Source organism: Gossypium arboreum, chromosome 12 (genome assembly GCF_025698485.1).
Source record: "Gossypium arboreum isolate Shixiya-1 chromosome 12, ASM2569848v2, whole genome shotgun sequence".
Lineage (NCBI taxonomy): Eukaryota > Viridiplantae > Streptophyta > Magnoliopsida > Malvales > Malvaceae > Gossypium > Gossypium arboreum.
In genome coordinates, this window is record NC_069081.1 from 56010864 (window position 1) to 56021733 (window position 10870).

Below are 10870 nucleotides of genomic sequence, written 5' to 3' on the forward strand. Positions count from 1 at the left end.
AGACTTCTAAACGTCTTCATTGATTCTTTATTTCATAATCACCATCGCAAAACATGTGTAGATTTCAAATCAAAATCTATCTATCTATCATGATTAGTCTCCAATTATAATAAACATGATAAAATAAATAAATCATAGTAAAATATACCTGAGATTCTTTAACATCATTGTTATCACCCTGTTATTGTCACAAGCACTATTACAAGTAGTAAAAGAACTTTGTTTTCGTAATAGCATTTATAATCTAATAGTAAAAAAATCATTTAATAAACAAAATCAAAATTTTCAGATACGATGCTTGAAAGTTTTCCAATACACATTGTATCAAATTTCAATACCACATATATGATATAAAATCTTATGATGCTCTAATCAAATATTTAAAATCCAATTTAAAAGATATAATACAATAATTTCAAGCATATTTAATAACAATAATTTAATCATCAAAATTTTAATCATCCAAATATCATACATCTATAATTTAATAAAAGAACTCCGCTTAAAAGAAACCTTAAAGTAATAATATTTTATCATAAAATAATTTAAAAAAATAAATCAATAAAAAAACATACCATGCAAGGATTATATAAATTTCTTTGCATAAAAGGGCATAAAAATTAAAGATTTATGTGTACCGAGTGATTAAAAGCTCTAATGATTACCCATAGTGCATAGGCCTCAATTGAAATAGCAGAAACTCTAAGAAGCAATTGACAACAGTAACTTTTGAGATATTTTTGTGACTTATAAAAAAAAAGTAATTAAAAGAGAATCGTGTTGATAATATATTATAATATAAAAGACGAAAAATATATAACAAAGAGAATGAGAGAGTAAAGAGAGAGCATATTTTTATTGATCAATCAGAATATATATAAAGGTTCTCCAAATTCTCTATTTATAAGCACAAGAAGTATAAATAAAATAAAGATCTACTTCTAATGACTATTAGAATTTAAATTACATCAAAACTTATCTTAATGTTAATGGACATCCACTTAATAACATATTCATAATAATTATAAAATTATCAAATTTTAAATATATAGAAGTTAAAAATAATTACCATAAATAAAAACAAATTAAATAAAGATCAACTAGAATTTTCTTCCTTTTACCGAATTATTCTGTCAACCAAACAAAATGTAAGAACAGATTTCTTCCTCATTATCAAAGTTTGAAAATCACACCTATCGAAGCTCCAACGAGAACCTTTCAACACCTTTGAATCCTTTGCAAATTGGGAATTTAACTTGAATTTATTACGAAAATTCCCAGTTTAAATAAAACCCTGATTTCTAAAAACTCAAGAACCCACTATCGACACATTTAAAACGACAACACTTCTCGTTTCTTCTTCACTGAACTCGCAGTTGCAACTTTTTATTTTTATTTTTTTCTACCTTCGATATTATTCCATAATTCTTTATATTAATAAAATTTTCAATGAAAACAAGGACTGATTTAGGTATACGATTCAAACTTAAATAATCCAAAAGAGAAATTTCCCAAGAATACAAAAAAAACCTAGAAGATCATAGTTTCACAACTCAAAACTTGAAAGAGTAAAACTTTCAATCAAGATCTTATGTAACCCACATTGCCTTTTAATCTCAAATCCACCAGTGAAGCCATTTTACTGAAGATGTGATATGACTAATGGACACCATTGAAGCCAGTTCACTAAAGATATGATTTTAAAAACAATCATAATAGCAATATTGAGGCTAAAGTAGAAAAAGCTGCAATCAAAGACTTGAAAAATTTTGAAATTAAGAAAAAAGAAATGGCTAAAGTTACATAAGGGTTTGATATTGAGTGGAAACCCACATTCCAAAATGGTTTGCTCTCTCCTTGTCTTCCTCCATTCATTTCATATCATCTTTTCTGTTTGTTTCCCTAGAAAAAAGAAGTATGAAAACAAATAAATGTGAAATTTGCTTGTGTTAATATGAAGCCTCTCTATGGTATTCTTTGGTATTTACTTTAGCTATTTCTTTTCGATTTTGAATGAAAAATAAAGGCATCCACAAACATAAAAGCTAGTAATACATTATCAATACATTTGGTTGACTAGAGTGGAGTAGAGGAGGGATAGAATGGGTATTCAGTAGGAATGAAATGGAAATGTAATAGATATTAGGATTAACGGTAAAAAAGTCCTCAATAAATAAATTAAAAAAATTAATTCAACCTTTATGAAAAAATGCATTAAATTCGGCTCTTAATGATAAAAAAATCAATTGGTCCTTACTAATAACAAAAACCATCTGTTGATGAGTTTGACTTGACGAAAGTCACTAGAAATTGTAGACGTGGCAGTTTATGTCAGTAAAAAATTTTAAATTTTTTAAAAATATTTTTTAAAAATAATTTTTAATTAATTAATATATTTATAAAATAAATCTGGATAAATTATTGTCTTGATTTATTTTTAATGAGTGAAATTAAAATAACGTCAAAAATTATAAAAAAATTATTGAAAGTTCTAAAATATATATAAAATTTCAAATGTGCAAAAACTCAAAAATAATATTAATGAAATTAATCCTGGTAATGATACATCTTTAATGTGATTTACCTTTTTCACCAACTAACTACAACAAAATTGTTATTGATGATGCTAATCTTTATTAACGATTAACTTGATTAATGATCAAACAACAATAAATATACCTGTAATTACTCAATAATACCCTATTAGAAAAATCGCAATTTTTAAATATCAGTGTTACCTAATTATAAAGTTAAAATTCTTAGAAATAAACTATAGAAATAGGATTTAAGTGAATGTAAATTAGATAATACCAATATTTATTTGGGTGGGTATAAGAATTTTAACCTAAAAACTTGGTGCAAGGCTTCTATTTGCTTCCTACACCAGTTGATAAAGATTCCGATTCTGTTTCACAACACTAATTAATTACTTTTCTCGGTTACAATTTTTAATGTCGAAATTACCCCAAAAGTTGAACGTTATTAATTCTTCATATGAGTTGTTAATAAAGTTTCATTACTAATAATTATATAATTAATCACTTGTATATTAATACTTAAACAAGCTTGTAAATATTAACAAGAATAAAGACCCTAATATTTCAATTTTAGAGAGAATAATGATTTTTTTTAATTTTTGCACATTTGAAATATATATATTTAGAATTTTTCAAATACTTTTTATAAAATTTGAAGTTTTTTAGTTTTAAATAATCATTTATTTAAATTCATTATATATGCAGATTTTAATTATTAAAGAAATATGTTTTGAAAAATATATTTTCTTTTAAAATTAAAAGTTGAAAAAATATTTTTGCTACCACATGGCAGGTTCTAATGACCTTCATCAGTCATGTCAATCACTTTCCATTAACAAAAAGATATCAATTGTTTTTTAGTGACTAAAGGTTCAATCGAGTGTGTTTATTTGTTTATTTATTTATAAAATTTAAATTATTATTATTACTTGTACTGAGTGTTTTTTTTATATTTTAAATCTAAATATTATATAATTTGATTGAATGGAATGTAATAGGTGATGAATATATTACTTTATTTTTTAAATGGAATGATGTTAAAAATATAGAAAGAGTAAACGAAAATGTCAATTTTACTCTTGAATTAAAAATAATATTTTAACCATGAAGTTTAATTTAATAAAAGATTTTTATTATAATGTTTTTAATAAATCTAATATATTATTTAAAATTTAATATATTAAAATGATGTAATGATAAAATATTGTAGATTTAATACTATAAAATATTATAATATAGATTCTATAGTATTTAAATTATATTTCTCATATAAAAAATATTTAATAAATAGTTTTCCATTTATTTATATATAAAGAGTTTTTCACATTATTATTATTTTAGTTTGCTTTTCTCTCTTTAGTCTCCTCTCTTTAATTTTCTTTATCCTTAGACATTCAAGGGAATGTTCAACAGAAAACCCAGAAAACTTCCACTGCTTTTAGAACACAACCGGTAGCCGTCGTGGTCGCCACCTTCTGCTACCGTCCTCCCTTGTTGGCCGACGTTCAATTCTTATCAAAAGTGCATAGGCATAAATTTTTATCTCTTTTCTTGATTTTTAATTTTTTTTTCTTAATTATCTTCTAAACTTTTGGATCTAAATTTTTTTTTATCTCAGCTTATAAATTGAATTAAAATTATTTTTTCTTCTCTTCATAATCTTTCTTGTTCCTTGAAGCCTTCTAAACCCTTCCCTGTATATTTGATTATTTTGGTTTTATTTTTCTCTTTCTTTTTGTCTCTCTATTCTTTTTCCTTTCTAAATTTCAGTTTTATTTTTGGTTTAGATTTCGGTACCATGTTGAATAATGCCAAAATATGGTTTGAAAATTAGTAAAATGTTGGAGACACTGTCCTTTTCTGTTCTTTGAAGCGGCGAATTTCAATTCTTAGGAGACCTGAATAGCTATTTGACGGTTTTTCTCGATACAGTCTGTATGAGCAATTCTTTTGAATACAAAGCCCTACTGAATAAGTGAAGGCGTCGAATAAATCGTGATTCGGTTGGCTATTACATCCCACCAAACATGTAATACTCTTAAAGAATTAAGAATTAAAGTTGGAATTTTAGGAACATATTTTGAATTTTAGAAAAATTCTATAATATTTTTAATATTTTAATTTCATTTTGATAATTTTGATAATTTTTAAATTTTTGTAGTTCTTTAAATTTAAATATATATATATTGATTTTGATTTACAATTTTATTTACTTTTAAAAAAATTATTAATTTCAGGGCCAGAATATTAGAAATCCCGAACTTAGTGGCTTTACAAAAATACGAAAAGCAAAAATAGTGAAGGAAAAAAAAATAATTTTCAGGGCCAGAATATTAGAAATCCCGAACTTAGTGGCTTTACAAAAATACGAAAAGCAAAAATAGTGAAGGAAAAAAAAAATAGTTTGAATGATGTGGATGATTATGATGAAGAATGGGTTTGTAAAGCTGAGCTTCAATTACCGGACAATATAGGACAAATTTTGGACATGGAAAGTGAGGATATCGTTTCCTCAACCCAAGTATCCGATCCAAGTTTTTGATTAAAATTGAAGTAAAAAACATCAAGGTCAGTTAGCTTTTCATTTCAATATCAATCCAAGTGATCATTTATATCGTACTCCAAGTCGATCGCCACAAATCCTCCCGCACAGTTAACCAGAATATGGTAACCTGCAAGATATCCAAAAGACGAAAACAAGGGTTTGGCCATTTGCTTTGTAACAGTAAATTTAGTATTTGTTTGTTCTTTCTAGCTTACCCTAATTTCAAGGATGTAACGGAGCTTTCGTAGTCATGCGGGTTACCGTTAGAGGTGCAGACGTTGGTCACCGACTCCGATGACTGACCTTCCTCACCGAAGATAATATTGTCCGAGTCACCGGCAACTTGTCTTGGGCCGTTAATTATCTGCAGTACCTTCAGTGATGAGAGCTTCTATATACTAGAAAGTGTAATATAGCATAAATAAAATAGTTACCTGCTGTTTCAATCGTTCATTTTCTTCCATCAATTGCATTCCCTGCTTGTTTTAAAAGAAATTGCTGAATATTACACATACAGTCGCATGTTTTAGAAGAAATTACAATACATATATCTTTATGTACTGACCTTTCTTTGAAGGTCATTGATTTCTCTCATAATCCTTTGACCCTGAAATTAGAGATAAGTATGAATATATATATATATATATATATATTGCTTTACAAAGGCAAAAGTTGCAAAAAATGTCAAAAACCTTTTTCTCCATCACACGGCTCAACCCAATTTCCAGAGATTTTTCTAGCTGCTGTAGTTCTTCAATATTTAATCCATGGAGTTCCTCACCTCTCATTTGCCTGTTTCAAGGCAAAATCCACTCTAACTTTATCTTCACATTTTGTATGAATAAGTTCATAAGAAACAGAAATAAATAAACGCATACCTCAGCTGATGACTTTTCTCTGCTATTTCCATAGTCAGCATGGACTGGTTGCTGTGTTCTACAAGCTACATATTAGTAAAGGGATGAAAAAGTCAATATCATTTTTAAGTAGATAAAATTTAATGGTGAAGATACAATAATCATATTCAAAGCCCCGTATAATCTTATACAAATATTTAGTTTAATGGATATATTTAATCCTTTTAAATATTTTCATATATTCGAAAAAACCATATACTGATACCTTCATACCTAAATATGTATGCATACGTATCAAATATAACGAAAAAAATTATAAAAATAATGTGAAACAAGAGGCTCAACAGTGAGACTTTCACATCTACTACCCTATAGAATAATCTAAATTTTCATTCATCCCCAAGTAATTTTCCAGCCGACTGATTACATATTAATGTAAGAATTAAAAGTAAAGAAATATGTCTGCATATATACAAGAAAAAAAAAAAAGTCACTAACCTGCAGCCCAAGACAAGGTTGTTCCAGCTTCTCAAGGTTCTTTGAGCGCAAATGGTGCCTTTCTAGTATCTCCTTCATGCTTCAAGTCAAAATATTAAACCATCAGTTTTAATTTTTTATTTTTATTCTCTCAACCTATAAAATGGTTTGAATTATCCTAAAACTTTTTATGATAATAATTGTATATAGTTTTAAAATATCATTTTCAGATAGAATATTAAGCTTTTTGCCCGCTAGCTGCAATTATTATCTAAGTTAATGTAATTTGAGTATGAGTATTGGATATAAATATATATTTTAAGATTAATATAATATCTAAATCATCCTTATTTTACATAATTTGAACATTATGTGTAAATAGTACTATCTTTCAAAAATAGATTTTTTTCTAAAATCCCACTAATAGCTATATTAGCAGATATCATAAGCACAAATACATACCTACATGCATATATATATACATATATAGTTAGATGAGTGTCCATTCTCTCAAAACATACTGGAGTATGCTACTGCAAAGTAATTTAAGGTGAAAAATAACGTGTTTCAGTCCCTAATAGTTTCCCTGAAGAAAATCTGTAAACTGGCAAAACCAACCAAGTGACACTAAACGGTAAAAAATAATTAAAAACAAAACAAATATCCCGACCTGAGACCAATACTTAAACTGTATATATATTATACATGAACTATTTCATAATTCAGCACTTCAAACAAAATATATGCACAAACACACACTATAAACTTCTCTTCCGAAACCCAATTTTCATGACTGGTTTCATTCTTCCATCCCGTTAAACTTCCAGGGTTTTTAATAAAAGAAAATACAGATGAAAGAACAAGCTTTCTCCTCTCAAAGGTCTTAACAAACTACACAAAAAAAAAAAAAAACACATTTTTCTCAAAGTTGAAAGGTTTGTCCTTTTTCCCACTAAAGGAGAGTTAAAAATTTTACAACTACAATAGGGTAATTATACATTAAACGAAAAAAAAAGAAGTGAAAACTACAACAAACAAGTGTTTGAAAAAAGAGAAATGAAGAGAAGGGTACCTTGAGCTAGCATAGTCAAACAGCTTCCCAGTAGATGAGAAAATAATAAGAGCAACATCTGCATCACAAAGAATGGCGAGCTCCTCAGCTTTCTTAAACAACCCTCTTCTCCTTTTGGCAAAAGTTACTTGCCTTGCTGTACTGTTATCAATTTTCTTAATCTGAATCTTCTCTCTTGCCATTCCTTTTTCGACTTCTTGTTCCTTCCTAATAAAACTACCACAAAAAAAACAGTTGGTTGCCTTTTTAGTGTACTTCTGCAATTAAAGTTCTATTTTGGGAAAAACAGAAGCATGAAAAATCTGGAAACCCCCCCCCAAAAAAAAAAAACAAAGAAAAGTTTCTATAAATAGAGAAAAAGCGAAATTAGAGAACGCAAAGGGACAAGTATGGGTTAAAAAATGGCGGCATTTTGCCAAATTTAGTGTTAAAGAGGCAAAACCCTCAAAGAAAAACAGAAATGAAATTTTTAAAAATTTTCCATCCAACATGAAATCCAAGCCAAAGAAACCACAAAGAAGGAAAAAACAAAAAAGAACCCAACCTAAGTTTTAGTTTGAATGTGCTAAAGGAATGGTCGACGAAGAAGAGCAAAAAAAAAAGAGATGATTGGTGAGAAAGGGATGCTGATTTCATACTTATTTACCAGTTTGGTGGGTTATTGGGTTCGGTGCCAGAGAGAAGACGGCTTGTTGAGTAGTTTTTGTTTCCGAGCTCGTGAATGAAAAGCCACCAATGAAGATTTTTGAGAAATGGGAGAGAGAGAGAATCTGGCTTAGGGATAACGAAAAGACTTTTGCTTTGGCCAGTTAAAAAGGAAACCCCTTTTTAGTGAAGCAGGGAAGCTTTTCTTTATCCTTCTCCCATGTATTCTAATTGTAATTGCAGCAAATGAAACCGGAAAGGAAATGGAGGGAATTGAAAAAGAACTGGGGCACAAATCGTATGTCATAAAATGACAGGGGGTTATTATAAATTTGTTAAAATAGTAGTATTCTTTTTTCTTTTTCAAAATTCACTATTAGTATAACTTGTTTAGTGATTATATTTTAATTTGTTGATTTTTAATATTTATATTTTGGAAATTTGGAAATTTTTGTTTTATTTAAATAATAATCATTAAATTTGTTAACGCTTCTTTTGAATTAGCTGCAGTTAGTGAGATTAGTGGTGAGTAAAACTCGATTTGACTCGAAAAAATTAAAAAAAATTTGAATTTTGAGTTAAACGAATCGAGTTATTCGAGTTAATCGAGTTATTCGAGTTAATCGAGTTATTCAAATTAAATCAAATTTTTTTTAATTTCGAGTTCGTATCGAGTTGAGTTTTCGAATTCGAATAACTCGAATAATTCAAATAAATCGAATATCAAACTATAATATTTTACATTTTTACCTGAAACTCCCAAATATTTCTACTTTTCCCAAAAACTTTTACTCTTCACTTTCTCCCCAAAACTTTTCCTCCCTTCCCATCCCAACCTCCTATTTACCCAAAATCTATTTCCCACAAAAAATTTACTCTCCCATTTACTTTTCCTTAAAATATTACTCCTAAAAATCCTCAACTTTTTATTTTCCCCCAAAATTTTTACTCCCTCCCATTTTTTTTCTAAAACTTTTACTCCCTTCACATCCCACCTCTCATCTACCCCAAACCCACCCCCTCAAATTTTTTTAATCCCTCCAAAATTTTACTCCCCTATTTACTTTCCCTAAAACTTTTACTCCCTAAAATTTTTATTTTCCCTTAAACTTTCACTTCTTACCCTTTACTCCAAAATAAAAATCAAAGTTATCCAAAAATCCTAAACATAAATAGTAATAATTTTATATATATCTACTATTTATATTATTAAATTAAATTTCACATTTTATATTATTTATATTATTGAATTGTTTAGTCATATTGAATATTTATATTAAAATTGAATTATTAATGATGCTATAAAATATTCGTGTTAAAATTTTATATTGGTATCACTTTCACATTTTATCTTTAAACTAACTTTTATTAAAAATCACATTTTTAATTTTAATATATTTTTAATTCCAAAATACATAGTGACAAGAATCTAAAGATAATTGAAACAACTAAGCAAGCAAAGAAGCTAACCCTTATATAAAATATTAATAAATAAATTATGATGTGATGAAAGTTAATAAATTTTTTTATTACGGTGGACAAATTTTATTACAGTGGGTGATAGTGATTATAAGGACCCAAAATTATTTTTTAAAATTGAACTCGAACAAATATATTCGATTCGATTCAAATTTCATCTCACTCGACTTGATTCGAGAAAATTTCAAATCAAATTAGGATGATAAAATATGATTCGTCAACTCGATTAACTTGAAATTTTTTCATTCGATTCGATCGAACGCTCACCCCTAAGTGAGATTAGATATTGTAATAATAATGTAGCGTGAGACAAAAAAAAAAAAAACTAAATGCAACTCATTTAAAGGGGCCCTAAGATAAATTATGTTATTTCTAAATTTCATGTGACAAACATCTTATGGCATGAATGATATCATGTCAATTTCTTATTTCCATATATTATTTACAAAAATGTCAGATCATTCTAGCTAATAAATTTAATAGTTATTGTTTGAGTCAAGATTGAAATTTCAAAATTAGAAAAGTATGAGAACTAAAATGACCAAATTGAAGAATATGAACTAAATTTACAATTATTACCATTTATGTTAGAATTGAATTTTAAAATTTGAAAAGTACTTAACTAAAATCAATCAATTACAATATAGAAACTAAATCCACAACAGACAAATAGTACATGGACTAATAATAATACTTGACTTTTTCTTTTACTCTTTTGTAATCAAAGTAGATGTTTTCTTTTAGTTAGCATAGAGGCAAAACTCTTATTAGATTATACCACATACATTAGCTATGTGAAAAGACTTTATTTCAAAAATTTATTTATAAAAGACTAATTCAATAATCGAATCATAGGTGTCAATGAAACCTTGGTATTGTTGATTATGATGGAGGCCCTAGATCCTTAAGCACCTAGATTTGAGTCCCTTCATGTGAGATTGTGATGTATGCCATGGATGGATTTTAGTTTGATTCTTTTGGCTCTTCAATTTCTATACATTGTACTAGTTTGATTCTATGTTATAGTTTGCTCGAACATGTATTTGTACTTGTACTAGACTTGTGACTATACTGCATTAGTGTATAAATTCTTATCAATCTCAGATTAAATTCTTAAACATTTGACCTTTAATAAGAATTGATTAATTGTTTTATCGAAATTTTTATGTAGAAATAAAAAAAACTCCATTATAATAATATCTATTATTTTCTTAAAAATTAGTTTTTAACTCATTTTTTTATCAAGTTAGTGTTAAGT

General features: G+C 27.4%; 1 protein-coding gene across 2 annotated transcripts; it reads right to left on the bottom strand.

The window, feature by feature from the left end:
• Nucleotides 1-5044: 5044 nt before the first annotated feature.
• Nucleotides 5045-8434, bottom strand: LOC108478553 (MADS-box protein SVP). Of its 2 annotated transcripts, none has more exons than XM_017781017.2 (9): nt 8135-8434; nt 7489-7704; nt 6438-6516; nt 5961-6025; nt 5775-5874; nt 5648-5689; nt 5517-5558; nt 5298-5446; nt 5045-5209 (listed from the first exon to the last, which is right to left on the bottom strand). In XM_017781017.2, exons 2-9 carry the CDS (start codon nt 7668-7670, stop codon nt 5191-5193), a joined length of 678 nt encoding a protein of 225 aa, XP_017636506.1. In that variant the 5' UTR covers nt 7671-7704; nt 8135-8434; the 3' UTR covers nt 5045-5190. The 2 variants fall into 2 exon arrangements, with proteins under 2 accessions (XP_017636506.1, XP_017636505.1); XM_017781016.2 differs by having other exon boundaries at nt 8127-8434.
• Nucleotides 8435-10870: the final 2436 nt, after the last annotated feature.